Raw genomic sequence first — 26,243 nt, forward strand, 5'->3', positions numbered from 1 at the left:
GAAGCACCGAATAGTTTACTCTGGCAAAATACGTATTTTGCCAGCGTAGACATCTCTTTGCATTATGACCACGGAACTATGTCGGTAAGCGGCAAAACGACAGGTAAAGTCACATGACCTCAAAATGACGTTTTCTATGACGTGCAACCAGGACAAGATGACAGTTTTTCAAAAAGCACCTGCCTGAGGATAGTTACAACAATGGCGGGTTTGTGTCACCCCTGTGGTCAGCGCCCAAAAATATGCAACGCGCGGTAGTTTAGCAGACGACGTGGCACTTTGAAATACATGGTCTCGACTTGTTCGCACTTGGCAAGATTCACCCGCTTTTCTGTGGACAAAACCTGTATGAATAAACAGGTTTTGTAGCTCTCCTTGACGGTACCGCTTGAAACACCACGCAGAACCCGCGGATGAAACTCTCAACTGTTTCGATACGTGGCCGCTTGGGCCCGAAATGGCGCTCTGCAAACTTTGTTGCAACAGCACCATTCTCCGTAACACATTCAGAATTGGAGCTTAAGAAACATGCACTGTATTGAACCAGGCTCTGTGGCATGTAAATATACAACCAATATAAATTAACCAGCCAGCACGTCTTGATGTAGCCATGGGACGCTGGTCACTGCAGATATGTGCCGTCAGGCCCCTAGACTGTACTCAGCCTTGATTCTGGAGAAGTATCGCACTGATCTGATTCTTGGGGTAAACCCGAACACCGACGTAGACAGCCGCAGCTGTCAGGACGATCCCGAGGAAGAGCATGCCAAATCCAAGACCAGCCATGTTCCCTGCCAATGTCGTCAAGCAACGTGTCAGTTGTGCTACAAGTGTCCAAGGGCGCGCAAAGTAGCGGCTCTACCCAACGCGCTCTGTGCACTCAGTCTCTCGTACTGCGGTGCGTCAACTTAACGGCCTTTGAGAGCCACGACCGTGATACGAGCCCAGGCGAAGTTTCCAAGGTCGTTCATTGATTTTCCGGCCTCCTCCCTCCCCACCACCTCCACCCACTCGTCCGTACGTCACGAGGCAGAGCAGCACTTTCTTGCTCCGACCTGCAAGCTGGCGCGTGGGAGATCATCGTGGGCGCAGCGCTCCGGAAATGGAGCGACACCGTTTAGTACAAAGGAGCGCGCTCCCGGCGCTCTGGAGCCGCTACTTAACGCGCCCTAAGTCGTGATGCACGCCCGGACTTAACATGTGCACAGAGAAACCGGCTGTAACTTTGCTACGAGAAATTAGCCACATGACTGGAACGAGTGACAAACATATGTGTCTGATAGGTCCCTTGAAGTTATTGTCATAAATAAAAACAAATACTTACCGGACGTGTAGCCTTGAGTTACTTGAGTTACTGCAATGCAAGGGTGGATAGATTAAGAATACAGAGCACATTTTACTTGTCAATCAATCAATCTTGTCGAACCGTGCATCGGGTGACACCCTTTTAATTGAACATGGCTCCTATAGAGTGCAGCACTTGACGATTTTACAGTGGATCCCGTAATCTACTAAGCCCAACGCGCAAAACTGTTCAGTATTTTCAGTCGTCAAATCAATTTCGAATCCTACCTGTCAAGATTTAACTCCTCCTGTCGGATGCTAACATCGCAAAACATACAGTTTCGCATCATGCAAAGCATGTTGCAAACACGCGCTGCAGCATACAGAAGGCATGTCATGCCTTGGGCAGAAGAAGAATTCCGTAATAATGTCGCTTTTATGAGAATACTCTTATTGCGGCAAGTGCAGTATACCCAGAATATTACGATAGTACCAAAGCATGGCAAACACGATACCACAGAGTATTTTTAGGGATAACGCAATACAGTCAAACTCATTTATAGCGAACACCTTTTTAACGAAAATACCACTACAGCAATTTTTTTTTGCGGTCCCGCTGGAGCCTATAGATCCAATAATAGACATCCTTTTTAACGAAAATACCTTTACTGCGATTTTTTTTTTGTTGTCCCCTGAGTTTCGTTGTAAAGGAGTTATTTCCAGGTGACACTGCCCCCGACTAGTGTCTCGAGCCGCTCTGCAAATTCCACTTGAAATTCAATAATAACCATCCCTCTCGCTTTTCTTCCTACCACATCCTATTTCCTTGCACACTGATGACAGAATATTCACCTGCAGAGGCACTTGGAGCAGCTTTCCGGTAGCCTTTAGATACGCTCACTGCCTTGTAAGGCACGGGCTGAAACAGAAGGAAAAGCATGTTTATTTCGGGACTCCTGGACCATTTCCCAGGCACATGATCAGATTACAATACAGTGACACTATCGAAAATATGGAACAATACTTACATCATTTCCGAAACTAGCGTTCACTCGGAACAAAAACTTTCCTTGGTCTACAACGGACTTCAGGCGCTCGATGGCGGCGTCTGTGTCAGCGTCTTCGAAACCTTTTGACGAAAGCAAGATGTGTCTCTGTAACCAGGCTGAAGAAAAACTGGCTCGCAATAATGGAGGAGGGGGGGGGGGTATGTATTTATGTGAAAATTAGGTAGCAAAGGTCGGTCAAACGCAAGTTCCACTTCCCATTCTACCCGCACTATAGGATGTGGATAAAGTGTAGCGTTTTAACGCATTCTCTCGAAAACGCTTTTCTACCCATTTTTTTTTCTTTTCTTTTCTTTGCGGGCATGTGCGCTGGGGAGCTGGTTTTTATCACGGATCAGGAGAAGCTATGCTGCAGCGCCACCTGATGCCGCCTATAAGGCTCCAATAGTTTCAGTGTCTGTCGCAACGTAGAGGTATGCGGCTAGCTGTTGCAGCCAGTAACAACAAGCGTAGGGCGGGGCTGAACCGTGCAGTTCTTAGATTGAACACGACTAGCCAAGTGTAGACCCGTACAATTTGCCCTGAGCAATGTGCCCGTTCGTTTCATGGCTTACGTCTTGTAGGGCAGCGCAGTCTACCATGTTTATTACCTGGGTTATTTTTCTTGACAGATACTGGTCCTAAAACCCCAAGAGTAAGGCACTAACTGTCCGGTATGCCGACGTCACAAACCTTTTATAAACATGCCTTATGTGTACGAACCTTTGTCGTTGCGAGCTGGGAATACAAATCCGGTTGCAGTCATGCCAGTCCTGGTGTCATTGGGGACGAACTGCGCACGATAGGCATAAACACATTAACCACCCGAGTTTTCACAATTTTCATGACACCGCGTCGGAAACAGGACTCGACACACAGCAGTCCACAAGCAGCACAATGTGTCTGACAATTCCAGTGCATAGCGATAGACAGCTGCAATGCACAGGGATAGACATAGGGATAAATAGCGTAAAGCGCGGACCCCATAACAAGCGACATGCGACGCGCTGCAGAATTTGTCGCTGTCGCGTCTGGTCATGGCGCGACTTCCTGGCTCATTTGAGCAGCGACATTTCGTCGCCGAGAAATGATTTTTTTTGGAGAAGCAATGCTTATTTTATTCTAGCTAAGTTGTAAATTGCCATAAATATACCAAAAATAGTATTTCATTCGTCAAAACGAGGAGAACTTGTAATAAAGGAGCTATGTAATATTCGCCGTAACACAGTGGCGCTGCGGTTGAAGTTCCCAACGCCCCGCCCACTTCTTCGTCTGCTACTTTTGTTGGTTGCCCTCTCCACCCTTTCCCTTGCCCACGCGTTCAGTTCTTGTTTCACGCCGCCAAATCTAGCTGGTTTTGTCAAAGAACAGGCAACGAACTCAGCGACATGCTACAAATATCTACTGGGAGTAGATGCAGATATATTCAGCCGCGACAAAGCTTTTTTAACGCTCGTGTGGCGGCAGTGACGTCGATTTTGTCGCTTATCGCGTGTATCTGCCGCGTGTCGCTTGTTATGAGATTCGAGCTTAAGGGTATAGACAGTCCGCAACTCTGCAAAATGAAGCGCTCCACTGATAGGGCGCCTGCCAGCCACACCTATGCACCTGGACATTCAAAACATCGCGCTGTCTCGTTAAGTTTTACCGCAGACTTCGCAGGCACTTGACACTGACCCAGAATCTGGTGAACCTCAATGTTTGGGAAATGCCGAGGGCTTCGACGACAGCTTCGCGGTAAGCTTCCCGGAGATCGTGAATGGATTCAATGTCCCTGTCGAAATTGGTGTTTCCTGCGTGTAACGGTGCAATGACATTATGAAATAGGACTTCCAAAACGGTACCTTGTGGTACTCCATGGTACTATATAGAAGGATAGAAAATTAAGTAAGCCCGTAAAGAAATGTGAGGGGAAGCGCCTCAAGGTGAGAGCTGTGTGAGACTGTCCTTCTTCTGGTACTATGGGATGATGTACTATGGTACTCACAGTCGCTCTGCACCTTTATAACACAATTGCCTAACTGTTTCAGCTACCTATGTGCACTTACTGAAGAGACCATATATTTACTATTGGGGACACGGTTAGCTAAAATCGCCTGTCAGTGTGCTCCGCCGTCCCGTAATAGATCGGTTGCGCTTGAAAGTGTGTTGTGTGGTGGTGGTGGTGCGATGTTATAAGGAAGAGGAGTGAGGTGTGTTGTGTCCGCTCAGCCAGACATCCCATTCCAGAATCCTTTATTGATAGCGATCATCATGGTGCTTCTTACACTCGTGCGCTATCGACTCTGCGCGACACCACAAAGTGTTGTGCCAATATTGTATTTGAAGGTGGACCATGTGCAGCACGTGTTTATTACTCGAAAGAAATAATCTTGCAACACCTGGATATTTCAGATGCGACAAACCACGGAGTGTTGATTTTAGACAACCGTGGCTCCTACAGTACTGTATTCCGTGTAGATTAGAACCTTGGCAACGCAGCTTGGTGATATGTTCCCATCCGCCCAAAAGTCACCAGCGCCATGCATGCGTTTAGCGACAAGTCGCTGGGACAAAGCATTGCGGTGGGCACACAGCCTACGGTTCCAAGTTAGTTTCGCTTAGCGCGACGAGAAGAAGGATACGTGTTGCAGGGGCATATTGTGGCCACGATAAGGATCACCCGGTGAACATAACTATGACGTGCACACACCACTTGTCGCAAGGCGTATAGTCATTGCTATCTCGACAAAATTGTCGCTGTAGTGCTTACCTTCCAGATTTATGGAAAGCGTGCGAATGTCACCTTGATGGAAGCACCGGTACAAGTTGAACACGTCCCAGTATCTCACGTCCTCATCGTAGGCCACCACGTGTCTCTGTCTTTGCACTACCTGTATGTTAGCAAAGCACGCCGAGCATTATGTTCCAACACGCCTTCATAACTTATACCACGGAAAGAAGTCACCAAAGCGGTTGGTACGTACCCCCTTTTCTCTGGTCTCCATGTACGCTGGACGACGGGCCTCTCCTATACCGAAGTCCAGGGCATTGTCCTGTTACGGGAATGGTAGGTGGTGGCTGTATTGCGCAGGCAGGTCACTAGAGGCACGGTCCGTTCACTCTTACTTTACTCTTAGTGTTAAGGAACCGTGCTAGAAACACGGACTTTAATTTGAGAGCAAGTTGTTTTTGCATTGTAGTACTCCGCTTCAGGGTACCTTCACAGCAGCCGGACATCCGGTGCTCGGCGATATGACATGGAATAACGGCTTATTTGCTTAGAGTTCGTCTTGTACCATTTAGGGTGTGCAATGCTATAGGTTCGACCTATAGGAAGTGCTAGGTTGAGCAAAATAAGGCCCAGCATTCTCTAATGTCAGATTCATATTCAATCACGCAACTAATGACCGTACTCTTCCCTTCTTCAGAAGTGGACCTGGAGACAGCGGAGCAAAGACGAAGAGCAAGCAAAATAAACTATACTTACGTAAGCGTAATACAAATTCTGCACTTTTTCGCCCGTGGTCGTAGCGTAAACGTGACAAGTCGAAAGACGGCAACGGTGCTGAAAACGAGCAACAGAAAAGAAATTTGAAAACTCCAGCTCTAATCCAACCATAACCATTACCAACTATATATAGTCCTGGTTGCACTGGCATGAACGTACATAAAACTAGACAAGACAAGAAGGTACGAGAAACATACACGTAACAACAACGCTGCATTGTGATGATGATGCGTGAGGTATCTCATCGCGATGCACGTACAGCTTGGGACAAAAGTTTACGGAACACCGGGGTGTCACATTTCTCCATTGGAACGAAACACCATCAGCAAACCGGAGCGGACATGCATACTGAGAGATGGATAGAATAGCCGGTCACCCGTTTCTTATTCGTTCTCCTTCTGACAGCTTGCAGGAGACCGCTCGAATGAACAAATACGCCGATGCCGTGTTCCGTAAACTTTTGTCCCAAGCTGTACCAGGTGCAAGACGCGAGCATAAAAGACTTTGAAGTATGCTTGGGAAACCTATCTCTTGTGTTTTTATAGAAAGGTAGAAAATCCAGGAAACTAGTGAGGAAATGTTAAAGGAGGAGCCTGAGGACAACAGCTGTCGTTGTTTTTATTTATTTATTTTTCTCCGAATGGAGACTGTCCTTCGCCCAGGAGAAGAACAGTCTTTGTTCGACCGCTCGACCTGCTTGGGTAGGACATTCTACCCATTTTTCTTCGAGCAAACGTGGGAGAGAGGAGCAAGGAAAAGGGACGTCGCCGCTTATATGCCCTCGGAGGAGAAGGCGCGCGTGGTTTGGCCCGGAATGGTAGAAGTACTATCTTTCTACCGGCTTGGGTAGGAAATTCTACTTTTTTTTTCTTCGAGTGTACGGTATATGCAAGTAGGTCAGCCGTCTGAGCAGTTCCCCAGTTTCCCTCTCTCGCCCAGTGCCCGTGGAGGCTGCTTGATTAATTAAGCAGCCTTTCGGGCAACCCTCAGTGCCATTTCACTCCTCCTATATATACTGCCTTTTCCTCAGCGATTACTGATCTCTCTGTACTTCATGCAAAAGCGGAAGTGTGCTATTCGGACCCACTAGTGATAATTAGAATAACTGTACGCACGTAAATGAAATACTTGTACATGTAAAGTAGAATAAACGTGATACAACTTACGTCTCCTGAGTGCTGAATGTCGTCTGCTATTTCTTCGCCCCATACAAGTTCTTCTTTTGACTTCGGTGTGAACCCTTCCCCTCCCATTCCTCTTGGTATACATGTCTCTGTGGTAACGTCGACCTCATACTGATATCCTGAGGATAAAGTACGTTTAACGCTGTAAGGCATCAAGCAAGTACGCATTCACAAAGAGTTTTTTGCGAACTGCTGATGTCCGCATCCGGGGTATCACAAGAGAAAGACAACGGTACCGTCCCTACATCTTTCCCTCTACAGTCTGTGCACGTTGTCTAGGGTACACTATAATGACTGCCTTTGACGCAACATTCGTGGCCCCTCAGGTCGACGATGAATAATTAGACTTTGAGAGATCTATAAACGTGCAGCGGAGTATTCGGTGCGAGATCGACCTATAGGGGGCGAAACTGTAACCCTTCTAGTGTGGATAACACGTGGGCCGATGTTCCGAATTGATAATTCTTTTCCGTAATTCTAGTATATCTTCACCGGAAGATCACTGGTTTGATACTGTTTGGTTCTCCAATGCTCCACCTACTGCAGTAAACGCCGGATAAGCGTGTAAAAGCAGACGACGCGTCCACACAATGGTAGTTCATCGTTTCTCCGCAGCGCCCCGACACTGCTCGATCTCGGAGCGAATAGCGCACGAAGTGCATGAAACGTTTAGCCTGGGCCTCTGAGGTTCCAGGTCGTTCGCGGTGATCATATTGGTGAGGAGCATCCCTTGGTCAGTCATGTATCCATCTAGAAGTCTATTAAAATGGGCTCCGGATCTATACAGTACGGGACTTTATCGTACCGGCTCGGTAGTCGGAGATAATGATGACATCTCCATCTTCTTCCCTGTGACGAGTAGCTACAGCGCCATTCTTAAAGTCAGCCCAGACCTGGAAGAAACGTTATTGCTTGTTAGGGGTCATACAGTTCTACAGGAGCTCCAGAGCACTTCAGACAGTGACCTAAGCGGTTTGCTGTTGATTATGTGGAAGAGGTGCTTACATAAGAATACCAGACCACGTTTCCAGATACTGGCAATATGTTCTCAGCTCTAAGGCTAAAAACGTTTGGTAACTTTGGAAGGGACGATGCTTTTTCTTTCCCGTCACAATAGAATCCCAGTGGTTCCTGCAAGGAAATGTCGCAAGGCATGAGGCACTAAACCGCTTATATATGTGACTGTGACCCCAGTAACTGCTGCGCCGCTGGAACACACAAACATACGAGCACAACACAAGCTTCGACAAGAACCGTACTGCGGCGTAATTAGGACATCATACAGAGCACTGTGTGAAACCTATGGAGTGTGCGGAGAAAACATTTTGACTGCCGAGAGTAACCACTGACGCATAAACAGTATTTCACCTAACGGAAGACCAGCTCCCGTGGCATAGTGGTTAATAAGATTATCGCTTTCCACGCCGAGACTGGGAGGTGGCACGGGTTCGAATCCTGTCACCGGCTGTGCTGTCTGAGGTTTTCCCCCTGGGTTTTCCGAAGACGTTCCATACGAATCTCGGCACAGTTCCCCAGAAGTCGGCCCAGGACGCATACGAACCCCTCTGTCCCCAACTCCTCCCTGCTGTCCTCTCTCAACCTGTCCATGTCTGTACGCCGCTCATAGCCATAGTTGCTCCGCGGTGCTAACATGCAACTTAAAAAAAAACTAACAGAAGGCGTGAAATGTTTGATACCTTACGCTATTCAGCTACCTACAGCCCTCATAAGCTGACCCCACATGTACCATCCACGTGAAACTTGACCGTAGTGCTAATTTATGGTGCAAAGTCTTTGTGTCAAAGAAAGACACGCTGATCGAGACCTGTCATAGGAGGACACTTCAAAGAAATTGCCGTAACACGCGATAGCCCAAGATGTGTGCCCTGTAGTGAAACCTCTTGAAAGTGGGAGACAGTCGCACCATTTATTCGGTACTTTGTACGTCACCCTGGCTCAATAAAGTACTTATACGCCGCTGGGCAATTACCTGAAAGATGCTGTAATCCAACTCCTCAGTATAACTGGAGAACGTGTAGGTGGCCGTTTGTTTGTCGCATAGTAATTGGGATGCAACAGGAATCGGAGGACAGGCGTTAAAATTCTCGGCATTTCGATCGCATCGAGGAGTTTTGGTTCCGTTTGCTGTAAGTGAAAGACAAGCGTTATACATTTTGTTTACACCAACGGTACGAGGCACATCACGAGGAGCGTGAAGAAGAACGATACGTACTTGTCCAGGCGAATGATATGTTGCATTGCACGTCTTTTCCACTGAGAGGGCCTTGTAGAACAGTTGTTGAACTCCACCATGACAGGCCTGGCACAACATTTGGTTGAGGGGTCTGCAAAGACAGATCGATGTTGAGACAGCTTCCATGATCGCCTTCTCAGGCATAAGTAGCTGGCGCGTAAAACCGTTTACACTCCTCAGTTTTCGCTGTCATGTGTGAGAGGGTCACCACCCACGTATTGCACGTACGTTTTCTACCGGACGGCCCTTCCAAATGTATCGTAAGTACCGCCATCAAAATGCCTCTGAACTTCTGGCGTCTCGCCTGTTGACTCTGTAGCATAAGTCACGCGGCGAAGCAACTCTGTTAGGGCTGATGGACTCCATCTGGTACCATTCTCAAGTTAAACGAACAATTGGTTTCACTTTCGTTGGCAATTATACGAGTGTAAATTCACACCGTCACAGCACACGCCGTATCGAACATGGAAGGCTTCTGCAAGGATAGAGACACTGATTATCTGCCTCTATCCTTGCAGAAGCCTTCCATGTCCGATACGGCGTGTACTGTGACGGTGTGCGTTTAAAAAATGTATGCAAATGTATGCAAAAAAATGTTGTAAACGTAGAAAAAAAGGTGTGAATTTACACCGGAGTCACGCGGATGTAGCGCTTTTATCATCCGCATTCCAAAATATGGAAGTTTCAGGGTACAAAACGCACGGTCGATGGAAAAAGAACGCATTTGTGCACGCACAGCGTCATACGGGCTAAATCCCGTGTCCTCAGAATCCTACCAAAGTTATGTTACTCTTCTCGTCTCACTTAACATTTCCGGAAAATATTTTGGCTCTACGTGACGCGAAAGCTAGAGAAAATTAATTTTTATTTTTGAGAACTGTGAGGTCACGTATGGCTCCGACGGAGCGCCCGGCTCTCATCTGGCAACGTGGTTGCCCTTCGCGTCTTCCTGGGGGTCTTCCGCGTCTTCCGCAGTACAGTCAAACTCTTTTACAACGAAACTCAGGGGACAGCAAAAAAAAATTGCAGTAAAGATATTTTCGTTAAAAAGGATGTCCATTATTGGACCTATAGGGCTCCAGCGGGACCGCAAAAAAATTTGCTGTAGTGGTATTTTCGTTGAAAAGGTGTTCGCTATAAAGGAGTTTGACTGTATAGTGTCAACCAAGCTATATGGTATATGAGCGCTGCATGGACTACATCTCCTACTACGGTATTCACAAACCCATTCTCTGCATCGCCAGAACTGAAGACCACCCAGACGAAGAGGAACCGTCCGAGTGATCGTGTACGTTGACACACATACTTTCAGGATATTTCATGGTATGAGGAAGAGAGTTTAAACAGATCGGAAAGCCCTAAGATAACGCTTCGGGTAGCATGAGGTGTCAATCGCCTGATTCGTTTGAAGTGGCTTACATAACCTTGTTGATCTTTCAATTGACAGCTTCCTTTATATAGTATCGTTTCCTTATAGAGTGCTGGCCATCTGCTAAAACTCCTGAAAGTAAAAGTGTGCTTCTTTCGCATCCGAAATTGAGTCGTCGTCCTTCGTCTGTAGTAAATGCTATCGCATCTCATACGCGTTTGGTCGTGCGCCAGAGACTACAGTCTTTTTCTAATTACATTTGCTCGCTGATTTTTCCCGAGCAAAAATCTCGATCAACCTTGAACGACACTCGCGCACTCGATATGAACTTCTTCTGCTCACCTTCTCTCCATCGAACCGGAACAGCTTGTCTGGCGTGAGAAATTGCATTTGCTGTCCCTGTCTTTCGAAATCCACGGGAAAGAACGTGTTGGTCTTCTCAACTTCTGGGATGCCCTCCGCATACTTGCACGACTCGTCCAGAGCTGCGTATGTGACAATCACTATTAGAACTACGTCAAGTATTTCAATCACGTAACCATCCAAGTTCCAGGTGTGTCGTGCGCCGCGTAGCGTAAACGCAAAAAAAAAAGAAAAAAAAATTACAAGAGATAATAATCACTTTTGACAGTTCCCGATATGTTACTTACTGTTAGCGAAAATGATCGTGTCCTTCCCGAAGTCGATCACTTTGATGTATTCCTTGTTATCCGACCTCTCCGAAACGTACAGCAAATTTCCCCTTCCATTGCCTTTGGCAGTGTACGCGATGGTGTACGACTTGAGTCCTTTCTCCCACCATGCGTCTACTAGGACATCCACCTTAAAGTCAGAAGGAAAGGACGGAGGCTGGTCTTCCCCTGGCAAAAAGAAACGGGCAATATGTACACACATGTGCTTGGTTTATTATATTGTCATCAAGTCTATCCTGCGTTGTGTATTGTTAACGCCGCGATGCGGCTGCTCAATCAGTGCTGTGCAGATGTCAACCGGCAGGAGACGGAAATCATAGGGGATAGAGGAGGTTTGTGCGTCCCACGCCAACATCTCCCTGCAAACTCAGGAAAACCGACAGTTTGTTTGTTAGAAAAAAAAATATAAGAGGAGGACACGAAAGAACGGGAAAATCGTAAGTTCTTCCTCTGTGGCACATTGCCGAGTATGCAAAGAATATGCCCAGTAATATATATATATATATATATAACTGGGCATGTATAACTTCTATATATATATATAGAAGTTGCAAAAAAAAAAAGACGCGGAAACAGATTTTAGGGAAGTTACAAACACTAGTTTACTACATAGGGAGACGTTAAAAAGTAAAATGGGCAAGAGGTCGACGTTTCGACAGTGGCACTGTCTTCGTCAGGACAAAAGATGCGTAGGTGGTTACACATTACTTAAATAGGTTTGGCCGTTTGATAATCTTTTTACCTCAACCTATATATATACGCACATATACTCATGGAACGATGCGACAGCACCAGAGGACACGTGTTTCGCCGTGTTTGCGGCTCGTCAGCTCTGGGTAGCTGCGCATCGTTCGGGATTGGCAAACCAGGGATCGCTCAGCGAGCGATATACACCTGGGAGGGTGACTGAGCACTCCTCAATGCCACAGTGCAAGCCAGTGAATTATAAGGAGGGAAAAAAGCCATTAAAGAAACAAATAAATGACACTAGACGTGTTTGAAATTCAAAATTACATATTAAGATGGCTTCTATGGCTGCACACAGAGAAACAGATACTCATGGAACGATGCGACAGCACCAGAGGACACGTGTTTCGCCGTGTTTGCGGCTCGTCAGCTCTGGGTAGCTGCGCATCGTTCGGAATTGGCAAACCAGGGGTCGCTCAGCGAGCGATATACACCTGGGAGGGTGACTGAGCACTCCTCAACGCCACAGTGCAAGCCAGTGAATTATAATGAGGGAAAAATTCACTCATTATAATTCACGAGGGGTGCAACGCGCTTAGATCGCTTTCGTTTATGTCCAACAATAGACCTCTCCCTGTTTTTAAACAAATGACGTCATAGTGTTCGACAGCACCACAAATTTGGTAGAATTGAACTACGCTCGAAGCTAGAGGTGAACAAGGTCGTCAAGAGGTGAACAAGAGGTGAAAATGCCGAAGATAACACTTGCATCAGTCAAGCGTCTCTCGCTCTATCAGAAAAAGAGCTTGGGCATTCCTTGAGAGGGTGTTGTAGGTGTCGCGGCTGTTCGAATTTCTTTTGTGTTGTGGGTTTTCCCTGGCCATGCAATAAGCAAATAAAAGTTAGTTGTGAGTGTGCGCTTGTCCTCTTCTCGTCGTTCCTGTTCCATGTGTACTGTTTGGCGCGCTACCATGTTGTTTTGAACAAGGTCGCGCCCGAAAACCACGGTGTTGAGGGGATTAGGATATGGTCCCTTAAAGGGACGCGACCCTCGATCGGTCCTGTTTTTCTTTCAGTGGGAGGCAGCGAACACGAGGCGGCAGTGCCCGTTTCGTGCAACCCAGCCCTCTCCTTCCGATTTGATTCGGTTTCAATCTGTCTACCAATGTCATGATGACGTTTCTCTGGTAGAGGTCTATTTGAACGCTTTGCATCTTACTCCCTGTGGGCGCACCGTGGTTCAGCTTCATTTCAATGGCAGCGGTTCTTACTTCCTGAATAAAATACTGTCATTGATCGAATATCACGTTTTATGGCAAAAAAAAATGCCATGAAGGAACCGGACAGAAAGCAAGAAAATATGTGGACGTGAATGAAAAGCGAGTTAAAATTAACTTGGAACTTAACCTAAGTTACTTTGGCAAAGTTACCTGAAAAAGGAACGAGTTCCTCTGAAAGTTACCACGGCGCAAAAGTACCGAGTTACAAGTTACTAAAAAAGGAACTTAGTTACAGTAACGAGTTACCTCGAACTCTGTATATAAAGAACTAGAGATGGAATAACAGATCTCGGTCAATTGCATCGCTGGGATTTTGGAAAATTGGTCTTCTATAGCTATTCGTCTTTTCTAGTATTATGTTGTTGTTGTAGTAACATATTTTCCCAGGCTACATGCACAGAACTAACCAGTCCTGGCCCTGTCTAGATCAGCAATTCCATATTTTTCTTTTCTCGTCTGATATGATATAAATCATCTCCTGAGAGAGGTCAATCAGCCAGGTAACCAGGTAACCGTAGAAAACCGAGGTAATTTGTTTTCATTCGTGATTCGTGCTCCCCGTACGAAAAGAGAACCAATTAACGGAATCAATTGACCATTATAATGAACCACGACAATAAAAATGAACGGTGCGATTCCGATCTCTGTCCTGTATATCAAGTAGTTCGGATGCCACGACGTGCAGTGCGCTTCACGCTAGTGTTAGAGAGAAGAACATTGTAGACGTAAAGGAATGAGAACATGAAGTGTTCCTCCTCAGCAAGCTAGTAAAGTCAACTGAATAATTTTGTAATGCGCGGCAAATCCAACTAGATATGTGCTGGAGGTGGATTGAACGGGGGGCCTCATTTCGAATAATACAGAGATGGGAAAGTAACTGGTGTGAGGCTGAAACACACAACTGACGAAACACAACACAAGAATCAAGGAGTCAAAGAACGTGAACAACTGAAATATGGCAGTCTCCACAAAGTCAGACAGCGGCGGATCGTCAGGCACACGTCTCTCGATATCCAGTCGAATGGTCATTTTGCTTCCAATAGAACGGATAGTGTTCTACACCGTCTCCTCTATCGTGTTGTACCGTCCATTGGCATTTCACTTAAGGAGATTTTAAAGAAGCGTAGGACATTGAGAGTCAACTCATGGCTGGACAGAAAAAAATCGAATCGTCGGCCCCTGGGACTAAGGTGAGAGCCTTCTTCTGTGCGGCTCTTTTAGTGTAGAGGAGTCAGTCAGCATACCGAATGCAGTGTTTACGTCAACGCGGATCAAAGAGAACAGCAAGTTAAGGGGTTAAGCGGTATATTGAATTGTGAATGTCAAGACCTCAAACAAACAAGCTACTAAAACCCGTAAAAATAGTTTGTTTGTGACTGAGTGCGTAGATAATGAAGAAAAGAAACTTTTATGGGGATAATTAGAGTCACTAAATGGGGTACAGAGTACCGCATTCCTTTTCTGCGCCAGAGCCGCCGTTCGGTGCCCGCGATTGGGCCGGTCGTGTCACGTGGTTTCTCCTTCCAAAAACTCGCCGTCCATGTTGGGTCACCTCAATGCAAAACCGGTTTCCTGGGTTGTGAGCTGGCTCGACTGCGCGTTGTTCGCCACTGGAGAAGGGGGAGATTGGGGTTCCATTGCTTGGCAACGCAGTAAAATGGCGGGATCGCTCGACGGCGTGGTTCAGTGTCTCTACTCTGCTTCCTATTTAGTGACACTAGAGATAATCTACTTGTGCAGTATCTCTAGGATTCCCATTGTGTTCAACTATGTTTGAAGAATGAAAAATGGCTTCGCTGTGCCTCATGGTTGCTTTTCCCTATCACTACACATGTACCGCTCACATTGTTACGACAACGTGCTGATTTCGGAATGTATTTCACCATAGCATACAATGTGATGCCATCGTGACTTGACGAGAGGAGCAAAGGCAGGGATGGCCAGTAATAGTAATAATTTGTATTATAATACTATTACTGTAACACTTTTGAGTATTTCTATTATGTATTATAATACTCATTTTCTAAATGTATTTGTATCTGTATTATAATACACGAAATAGGGGTATTACATGTATTATAATACTTCTGAATTATAATACATTCGCAGAGGCAATAAGTCCGACCTGCTGAGTGTCACCGGTGCACTTTGTCAGTATTTTTTCGTGTCCGACAAGCATTCGGACACAAACAAGGCCCCTATTATAACCCTTCCCCCAAATTATCCCAACGGGTGTGATGTCGGGGCCAGAGGTAACTGGAGGCTTCCCCGCATTCCTTCCAGTTCACCGTCCGTAAGGAGCAATCCAATTTCAGGTCCTTTGTCGCATGAAAAGGTGCGTCGAGCCCAGTCACCACTGTACGCGGTGGCAGTATGGACAGTCACACTCTTTTCAACCGCCCACATTTTATCGTCCAGACTGAACGAAATCAAGACACTGCCACAAGGAGGGCAAGCTGTTCATTGTGGCCGAGTTAATCAGCGCTATCTCATCAAATTCGGAAAAGAAGGGCATATAGAGGACTACCCGTTTCAGAACATGCTAAAAGTGTAAGCAACCGAAATAAAACGTGAGTGGAGAATGACTGTCTCGATAAGTAATGCACGAATTGTACATATTTCTGCTTTTCTTTCCCATTTTCTCCACAAGTTATGTATTACTAGTATTACTCGTGTAATACACGCAGGTATTCCGTATTATAATACATCAGAATCAAAGTATTATGTAACGGCAATTAAACAGCTACTTGAGCTCCCTAGCCTGGACAGTCGCCGAACCGACGCAAGGTTATCACTTTTCCACAGATTCGTCCACAGTATCCCACCTAACATTTCTCCGCTTACCCGCTCTACAGTTATATTCCCACGTTTCGACCATCGATGCAAAGTAAATCGTTTTCAATGTCGAACAGACATCTTTGCGAAATCATTATTTTGTCGAACCGCCAATTAACTGGAACGATCTTCCCTCTGACCTAGCTGAGCTCGTTGACTACGACACTTTCCGTGGCCAACTTTCCGTTCGATGTTTGTATTCTTTTTATAATGTACTATTATGTTTTTCTATTGTATGCTCTACTTTTCGTGCCAGCCAGGCAATATGACTGGTTCAGTGTTTTGTACTTTTTTTCTCTCTCTCTCTCTCTCTCATCGTTTTTGTGTTGAAGACATGCATGTACCATCCTACTCCCCCATGTAGCGCTCTGATGAGCCTTTGGGGTACTTTAAATAAATAAATAAATTAGTGTTATAATACAAAATATGAGTATCACTACCCAGCCCTGAACAGAGGCTTCCAACCGGCGCTACCAGAATATATCACTTTTCGTGGATTACACAACTGGCACACCGCTAGAGTACTGGTGACGACAACACGAAGCAACGCCTCCGCCGGGTAGCGATTTCATTGTCCTCCACATCCGGTATATGGCTATTGAACTGATAAGGTAGAGACGAGAGAAAGGCTATAGAACAGGATACTGTAATATCATGCACGTGTGCAAGAAATGCTTTGATTCTACGTGGGTGTAGCGGAGGGACCGCAAATGTCCAAAGTTCAGTGTTTCGAGATACAGGAGTTCCATTATTCTCAACCACTCCATTATTGACTAACTCGTATATACTATCGAATGCGAACCTGTTGGGCATACTAAAGCAGACTTCTTTTCCAAACGTCGACGGCTCTTTCCTCTGCTTATCTCACCGATTTGCTGGATATTCCGTATGCTATACTTGCTTCAGAGCAACATTGATTCTACTGAGCATTTCATGATACTTTTTCCTGACTTGAATATACAGTCAAACTCCTTTACAACGAAACTCAGGGGACAGCAAAAAAAATTTGCAGTAAAGGTATTTTCGTTAAAAAGGATGTCCATTATTGGACCTATAGGGCTCCAGCGGGACCGCAAAACAATTTGCTGTATTGGTATTTTCGTTAAAAAGGTGTTCGCTATAAAGGAGTTTGACTGTACTGTTCTGGATAAACCAGCTCCCATAGTGGTTAGGATGATCGCTTTCCACGCAGAGACTGGCAGGTGACACGGGTTCGAATCCTGTCACCGGCTGTGCTGTCTCAGGTTTTCCCTGGGTTTTCCGAAGATTTTCCGGACGAATGTCGGCATAGTTCCCCCTGAAGTCGGCCCTGGACGCATACTAACCCCCATGTCCTCCACTCCTTCTTGCTGTCCTCTCTCCATCTGTCCACATCTGTACGCTGCTCATAGCCACAGTTGCCTTGCAGCGCTAACACGAAATTTAAAAAAAAATATTCTGGATAAAATACGTATTTTTCTCCCTTACTCTGATCCATCCCTGTGTGGAGTTTATCACAACGTTCGGCCCCACTTAGCGCGTATTTTGCACGCACAGTATGCAAGGGTGAAGTTGATGAAACATAAGGTCGTGAACGTCCCATGTCAACAGTTTGCTCGAAACGCTATTGCATTTGACGGAGTGTGATTTCGCATGTAACGTGAAGTAACGTGAGAAGACAGACACTCCTACAATTGTACTACCTCGTAGGAGGTTGTATGACTGTGTTTAGTGGCCTGCAAAATAATGCACCTGGAATCAGTGCCTGGTTTGTGTGCTTGTCAGTTCTTCACTATTCCTCTTTATCACACTCCACGGTTGATTGTTTTTAAGTCTTCTCTGCTGTGGGACCTATACGGAAAATGTTCGTGCCACTGCGGAGCCTACGAAAGATGTGCCAATGGGTAGAATGGGATATAGGGCGGAGAGAGACGTCCATGAAGAATTTTGTAATGAATCATCTCAATATAACCAGTTCGACGAACCATGGCAAATATAATTGCGACGAAGTCATTGCTGTAAGTCCTCTTGTAGGTACTTCAGACTGCCATGTGGGAATGACATCGGGAACAGAAGTTACAAAAGAAAATATGCTTGTGTGTGTATATATATATATGCACTTACTGAAAGCGAGTAAGTGAGTTATCTCACCCTGACGGGAGGAATCACCTGTTACGTGACCTTCGGACGCCATCCACTCAAACGTTGCCTGCCTGCGTACTGCTGATGAGGCTCAAGAAGGCCGAAACAGCTGTCCAGTACTGGCATGGCGACGTTTGAGTTACAAACATATGCTATACGTGCAGCCAAAGAGCTCTGGCTATTTTTTCCCTGTTATATTTCACTGGCTTTGCACTGGGCTTTCAGTAAGTGAGTTATCTCACCCTGACGGGAGGAATCACGTGTTACGTGACCTTCGGACGCCATCCACTCAAACGTTCCTGCCTGCGTACTGCTGATGAGGCTCAAGAAGGCAGAAACAGCTGTCCAGTACTGGCATGGCGACGTTTGAGTTACAAACATATATATATATATATATATATATATTGCTTCACCTGCTGCATTCGGAATATATATAATAAAATATAAAAATAATATATAAAAATATATATATATATAATATAAAAAATATATAAAAAATATAAAAATAATATGTAAGTATTTATTTTTTTCGTTAGCAAGATACGTCGACTTTCATCTGCATACAAGTCCATACATCCCGTAAGTAGAAATTCTACGACGATATACCGCAATCCTATGGGATCCCTGAAGAGGGTCTGGAATCTTATGGGAGAGAATGAGACGACAATATCGGCATCTCTCCATAGGCGCTTTCACGTATGGTATAACCATCTGACGGTTACCATGTGCAGTGTGAGAGCCAGGTCCGCAGATCAAGAAATAATAACAATAATAAAAAATTTGGTCATTTCAGAGGGTGTGGGACAAGGAGCATTGAACAGCCATTAAACATCGTAAAATCATAACCACTTTGGCGTCGGCGTCGAGGGGGATGAAAAGGGTGTCCTTAATGCCTCATTTTCGTCGGTTCCACACTCTAAGAAAAAAAGGATCACTTTTACTCCTTTTTGGGAGTAATTGCATTGCCACAAAAATAGTCCCTTTCGGGAGTAAATGCACGGGAGTAAATGAATGTCACAGAGTGAAGACCGGATTTCACGCGCTGTTGTAAGACTCCCAGGTACATAATTGGTGCGCATGCATGAAGATACTACGAAGCAAACCATCAACCGTGATATATCGAGTGATATAAAATCTTGCCCCATACTAGGGCACAATTTGCGAAAAAAGATGCGCTAACTGTTTCTTACTCTGAGTGGCTGGAAAATTGCTACGTTGTGTGAGTTATACAGCCTTATGTCGTTCAAATTGACCAAGCGCACATACTTACGTAGACTTTTGCATTCAGGAGACCATTCGCGAAGTTTAGTGACAATTTGCAGTCCTGGGGAGTAAACGTCGGGACTAAATGTTGGGTTAGGGGACTAAAATGGGGAGTAATTGCAGACTAGGGGAGTAGAAGCTGCAATTACTCCCCATTTTACTCCTTTTTTCTTTGAGTGTGCACACTCTAAGAAAAAATGAGTAAAATACGGAGTAATTGCAGCTTCTAGTCCCCTGGACTGCAATTACTCCCTATTTCAGTCCCCTAACCCCGACATTTACCCCACATGACTGCAAATAGTCACTGATCTTCGACAATGGTCTTCCGAATGCAGCAGTCTACGTAAATATGTGCTCTTCGTCAATTTGATGGCATAAGGCTACCTATGCAAACTTAGAAATTTTTCACTCACACAGAGTAAGCTTCTTTCTTCAAAAATTGTGCCCTATGTATGTCGCAAGATTTTATATCACTCGATATATCACGGTTGACGGTTTGATTCAAAGTATTTTCATGCATGCACTCGAATAATCTACCTGAAACCGTTAGAACAGTGCGTAACACGCAGTCTCCACTCTGTGACATTCGTTTACTCCCGTGCATTTACTCCCGAAAGGAACTATTTAGTCCCCGAACGGAGTAAAATTACTCCTTTTTTTTCTTAGAGTGCAAAGGGTCCATGTTCACCTGCTTCGCTCACGAATACCTGCACGGCCACCTTTATAGAACTGGAACAAAAAATAAAAATAAAAAGAACCGACTCCGCGGAACGGGAGTCTATTTTCCTGTTCAGGTAGCGAGGATAACTCCATCACCGCATCGAGACGACTATCGAAGCTTATGAGGTTACACAGAAAATTCGTGACGATAACCTCTTGGCTACTTATCTCAGGTGATTCTAGAAATAGCCTGAGCTCTGTTCAAGTTGCCGGCTAAAGTGATACTGCAGCACGCTGCAGGCAAACGAATTCACGTAAAAGTCACGTCCGATGTAGTTTCTGACACGCAACGTACCTTTGGACAACGAGACAGCGAGGAGAATCCACAAGAGCAGCATCTTGCTCACACCCTAGGACCCGACTGAAACTTTTGCCAGAAGCGAGATTATGTCGTATTTGCTCGAACAACTATTTATCTAACACGTACGAGAATAGGCACAGAACAATACCTGCTTTTCAGAATACAATACGCCGCCGTTATATTGTTCCCTCCAGTGAGCCATGCACTGATAACAGTGTGTCTAATCTGGTACCTGTTAGAAAGAAAGGCGCTGTCTGGGGCAGTGCACTTCGGAACATGATTGAGGGTTCAGAGAAAACTGGAACTGCTGTCATACCTGCGTTAGAGTCACTAAATAGGCTTCGCTTCAGAGTATCGACACTGAGGTCCAAGGGAGAGTAGGAGCGCCATCTTCTTTCCGCACCACACCGGTATCATCCCCATTTGAGGATCCAAGACGGCTAGCATAATGCTTCCTGTGGGATGTAGAAACATGTATGATTGTTGTGCGATAATCTATGTATTGTCAAGGAGCGTCTCGAGGATCCATAACTTAAAAACCCTAGACTAGGGGACAAAAAACGACAACACAGACAAGGTCTCGTTGTTGTTCGTTGTTGTCGTTCGTTTTTTGTCCCCTAGTCTCGGGTTTGCTTGCTACCTCTCTATCCTCTCGATCCCGAGGATGTCAAGGTGAGCTCAAGGCCGTCAACTGGTGCTTGCGAACGAAAGGAACATTTCACCCGCGCACGATAGATGGCGTCGTGCGCTGAAGTGCGCACTGCGCGTACACGTGCGGGTAGCGTGGCGCGGAACCAAGATGGCGCCTGCTCGCTCTTGGAACTCAGTGTCGATACTCTGGAAGCGTAGCTTATTTGGTGACTCGAACTTGCGCGTTCCTGTCGAAACGCGAATGTCGCCTGTGATATCCCGCGGATATCCCATGGATGTCCGGCGCTTCAGGACTTTCGAGACCTTGTAGTGGTGCCCCATTTCAGGTGTTTTCGTCTTTAGGACGCTTTCATGTCAAAGTGCCACACTCATCAAGTCATCATAAATGACGCCGGCCCAGATGATGTTGAGCCGCAGGAAGCTTCTGTTCGGCTGTAAGAGCTGACCAGGGGTCAACGTTCGTTCTCTTTTTATACACTCGCTTTTCTTTCATTCGCTCATTCACTCACAGAAGCTTTTTGCGGCTGCATGTTTTCATTCATCCAGCAGTCACTCATCGCGTGCGCTCGAGGCTGTCTCCCACTCGTTTTGCCCTGCCACAAAAATATTGTAAATGAATCTCATTTATACAAGGTTTGCGGGCTATCACGTCGCTCGAGTTACCCTTCTTTCACTGGCTTGCAGAGGTTAGTCCTGCCAGGGGCCACGCTTTCACACACACACACACACACAAAAAAGAAACCTTGTAGTGGTGTACCAGGGATATTAAAGTAGCACAGAAGTCATTTTTAACACCCTGTTTTCTTCCTATAAAACTGTTAAGTAGGCCAGTAAGATGCGTCATGCGAAGTAATTCACACCACAGAGACATAATTATCGCACAAATTGAATTTAAAATACGCCGCAAAAAGCGACCGTGCGCAACGGTGGTGAAGAGCAGTACCAGCCTGTGATCTGCCTGGAACCTCGCGCTGACGCTATAAGGAGAACGCTCGCTGATTGATCTAGAGAAATGTTGTCTGCTACCCCGCTGTCGTCTCCTACTCGGCTGTTCCGGTTCTGAAAAAGCCTTTCTCCTGGCTCGGTAATGATTCGACCGCTCCTTCTATTCAACTGACTGACTTTTGAAACTGGCAAAACTGGTTTACCGCGGCAAAGGAACAAGGCGCTGACCCCCACTGACCAGCGAACCAGAACGAGTCCTCCTTATAACGTCATTGGTGACGTGGCATCATACCTCCTCATCCTCGTTATACCTGGAGTGGCGAGTTAAGGGTGAACGCGCGGAGGCATGTTTATGTGAGTTTTTTTCTGGGAAACAAATTGCACACATCAAAAACTTTCGTGCTACTCGGTAAAATGAGACACACACTTTCATCAGACGTCTTAATCTGAAACTTTTTTGGATGGGATGGCCCTCTGTACTCCTTTAATGACTTGCTGGGTGTTCTTAGGACTAGGTCCAATCTGCGTTCAATAAGTATTGCAAGATGGCCGGTCAACGAACGGGACACACTTTCATCCTCCCCCTTTCCCTGTTCGTGAACGCCGTAACTTCATTGGCCAGCCTCGGAAAAACAAAGAGTCTGACGTAAACGATGTATTCGATGCATTGTACCTCCATGCATCAACATGGTTCGGAGAGGTATGGCCAGGCAACTCGTCTGCTGCGTTGCTAGGAGACGAATGCTAGCAAGCACGGTGACGTCATCTATTCTTGGCGAAACCGAAGATACGAAGCTTTGCCGATGCTTTCAGAAATTAGTGCAAATGCATGATGTTCACGGACGGCATTACCTAGTCTTGAACGACGGTTATTTATAACGCGGAATAAAACAGAAACATTTGTTGCTTTCTTCTTTTTACAGTCTGGGGTGACACTTTAAAGGCAACAGGGGAGTGTATTGGGAGTGTGTGTTCGTTTAGATGGCAGAAATATGCACCCGCCATGGGACCCCGTGTGACAACGTTCTTTCTTTTTGATCGTCCTTTCCAAAGGTCTGCGTCTAATGCCGTCATAAGGACTGTCACACGCAATTAATCTGAACAGGCACTCGGTGACTATCTCGGCTACCCAGTTCGGCACACCCACGCCGTCCGCACCAGGACCTACTAGATTATAGCGACCATGCCATATACGGACCCCTTCCCAGCGACGCATTTGGAGGCTAGCGGTGGCGCTAGTCATCGGCAGGGTTATTGTTTCCCGAATTTCTACAGTACTTTGTACTTTAGCTTACCTTAGTAAAGTTCATTATCATCATCATCTTACGCGTTTTCATAGGAGCTGTTGCTGTCGTCTGCTACGGTAGTTGCACGTCCGCTTCTGCTTAATTTTCATCGTCCAATCATGATGTAGATTTCGCGGGCCGATGTGTAGCGCCCTAGCAGATCGTGCGGACGGGCTCCTCATTGGGTTTGCCGATTATGCCGTGGTCGTCATAATCTAGTAGGTCGTGGTCCGCACTTGGCATTGAGGATCCACGTTTTCATCTTGACGCCATCTGGAGTAGCTAAGAACAGTAGCCACTCATGTTGTGAATCAAAATGAAATATTGGCTTCAGACACGTTTGCCTGGTCAAAAATATTGGTAAGAACAATTTACGTGCTTCCGCCAGCAATCGGGCAGGCTATCGCTCCCTGGCGATGAAACTCCCCAATCATCGTCATTAACATAAAGTTGTTGTTTTTGTTGCGTTTCCCACACATATATTAATGCAGCTATTTCTGCGTCTGTCTAGCACGCCTTTTTCAAGAGGGCCACTGCGTTGCAAGTGGTACCCCGGTAGGATTAGGAAGCCACTGTGTCTGCGCCAAATCCTCTTTGAAGTGTGTAATCCCGTTCACGAGCGAAGGACAAATGTCCACACTTTGTCCGGGATGACCACGACCGCAGCCTGATCACGATTGGGTGCGTTGTGGGTTCTGCGTCAGTGCGAGTAGAGCGTCAGTCGGCCTGTGAAGTCGGCCCAGGACGCACGTCCCCCCCCCCCCGCGATACGTTTCCCGTCTGAGCGTTTCAGACGTTTTCAGACGTTTCCCACCTAAGCGTTTCCGACTTTGTCTAGTAGTTTCACCACCGCCACCCCTGTAGAGCGGCAGCGTCAGTAAAGACCCGATCATCCAACATCCCTCAGTGAATGAATTCAGGGAGCATACATTTGGAAGCACATTCCATTCGTTGAATTTTATTTGATACTGTGAACGCATCTCTGCATCTTAACATCCTTCGGTTTTACATCATTGCGTCAGACCTAGATGGTCCTCCATTTCTGTAATTGGGTGTGCTCCGTTTCCAGGTCGCATTGTCAAGTTCAGCGGCGTCCTGGAAAATGAAGTTCAGTTCGTCTAAATGATCATTTGGAACTGGCAAACAGTCTGGATGGTTCCCATGGGCTTTCCTCTGGCGCTTTAATGCAAAAATGTAGGCACAGTTCCCTATGAAGTCGACCCTCTGCAGACACGACACCTATCCCGCAGCTCCAAGCAGTATATGGCGCCGCGTAGCAGGCAGATCGCACGGTAAACACATATCAAGAGGGAAAGGAAAGGCTGTATCGTCGGCAGAAGAAGAGAAGCGGGAGGCCTAAGGTAGAAGAGGAAAGGAGTCTGATATGTGCCCAAGTGGCACAATGAATTGAAAGTGTGAGTGCATAGGGGTGTGTGTGGGTGGACGAAGGTCCACGTTCTTCGTGGCCAAGAAATACGAAATAAACCCACTACACTGGTAAGACACCACCTAGCAAACCTTATATTACAGCTTGCGAAATACTCGTCGGAAATCGACAACTCGCGGTTTATACTGTCTGTAATCTCCAGGTGCTGCAAAATTGTTTCTTCCGTCTCATAGACTCTACGGCATACTGCCCACCCTCGAACACAATAATGGTACAGCCCCTTCGGAAGCGGCCACTTTGCTATGCTGCTGCACCTTTGAACGAAGATATCAGAAAGTGTGTCGCAAGCAGTACATTGTGTTGCTTAGGGGAGTTTTAATAGATCGGAGACACTCTACAAATACGGTATACGATAAAGGAAGCTGTCAAATCAGATGACAGCAACGTGGCGTCAGCCACACTTGAGATGAATCAGGTAATTGGGGGGGGGGGGGGGTCCTGTTTCCGGTACCGTCATCGTGAACACTTTCCGATCTGCTAAACCTTACTATTAGTGAGTTTTAGTACATCGGAACAACTCTAGGAAAACGATACGATAAGGAAGTTATCAAATCCAAACGTCACGCGCTTCAAAGAAACAGGCCGATTGACGTATCGTGTTTTCGGAACTGGGTCCGTGAACACCAACAGTCACCTGTGCTAATTCAGGTGAATGGATTTCAAGATATTCGATATGAATAGTGCTTTGTTGTCTACAATCAGGAGAATGCAGACAGCAACGACATCCTGATATGTCATTCCGTAATCTACCGCTCAGATTGGCAACGAGCTCACGTACCGGCAGTGTCTGTGTGACTCAACGTCCGAGATAGTGGTAGTATGGATAGTAGGAATGGTAGTAGTAGCCCAAGCTCGGAGCGTACGGGTAGCCGTAGTACCCGCTCACAAGGTACTGAGGAGCCGCAGTGACCACGGCAACGGCCAGAGCGACCACAAGGAGCACCAAAAACTGTAACAAATCGTCATCGACATGAACAATAATAATAATTCATCCGTAGAGAGAGCAATTTCTACAAAGGCATAGACCTTAAGCTTTCCTAGCAGCTTTCCTTAAGCTTTCCGTAGGATATTGGTAGAACTTACCGCAGCGTTCATGCTGTAGGCTGTTCGAGAGGCTCTTCTTCGTCTCTGCAGGACGATGTGTGAATTCTCGAAAATGCCATCGCGGTTTTTATAGCCCCCCATGATCACGTGGTGGGGCTTTCCGTACCGAAGCTAGACGTATACACATGCGCAACATTGCATCTTATTAGTTTCCATCGAATTTCTTGGGGGAGTTCGCGAGGAGAAGAAAACGAAAAAAAAAAGAAAAAAAAAAAGAACGGAACAAGGCAAACGTGTCGAGGATGGCATAGGTAACCAGCCGTGACTTTTCACGTACAAGTAGC

At 46.1% G+C, this 26,243-nt stretch overlaps 1 protein-coding gene and 1 long non-coding RNA gene across 2 annotated transcripts; both read right to left on the reverse strand.

Moving 5' to 3' along the window:
- Window positions 1-519: 519 nt before the first annotated feature.
- LOC135399020 (uncharacterized) lies at window positions 520-20,611 on the reverse strand. The gene is made up of 17 exons (XM_064630644.1): window positions 20,521-20,611; window positions 11,278-11,487; window positions 10,970-11,112; window positions 9,238-9,349; window positions 8,995-9,149; window positions 8,010-8,135; window positions 7,810-7,897; window positions 6,987-7,123; window positions 5,800-5,877; window positions 5,297-5,365; window positions 5,083-5,203; window positions 4,008-4,123; window positions 3,054-3,123; window positions 2,313-2,413; window positions 2,137-2,203; window positions 1,325-1,354; window positions 520-791 (listed from the first exon to the last, which is right to left on the reverse strand). Exons 1-17 carry the CDS (start codon window positions 20,561-20,563, stop codon window positions 661-663), a joined length of 1,797 nt encoding a protein of 598 aa, XP_064486714.1. The 5' UTR covers window positions 20,564-20,611; the 3' UTR covers window positions 520-660.
- A 3,727-nt stretch (window positions 20,612-24,338) lies between these two features.
- Window positions 24,339-26,012, reverse strand: LOC135397622 (uncharacterized). The gene is made up of 3 exons (XR_010423679.1): window positions 25,939-26,012; window positions 25,634-25,804; window positions 24,339-24,503 (listed from the first exon to the last, which is right to left on the reverse strand). It is a non-coding gene; the product is annotated as an uncharacterized LOC135397622 (long non-coding RNA).
- Between the last annotated feature and the right edge of the window lie 231 nt (window positions 26,013-26,243).

The sequence above is a fragment of the Ornithodoros turicata genome, chromosome 6 (assembly GCF_037126465.1).
Source record: "Ornithodoros turicata isolate Travis chromosome 6, ASM3712646v1, whole genome shotgun sequence".
In the NCBI taxonomy this organism is placed as follows: Eukaryota; Metazoa; Arthropoda; class Arachnida; order Ixodida; family Argasidae; genus Ornithodoros; species Ornithodoros turicata.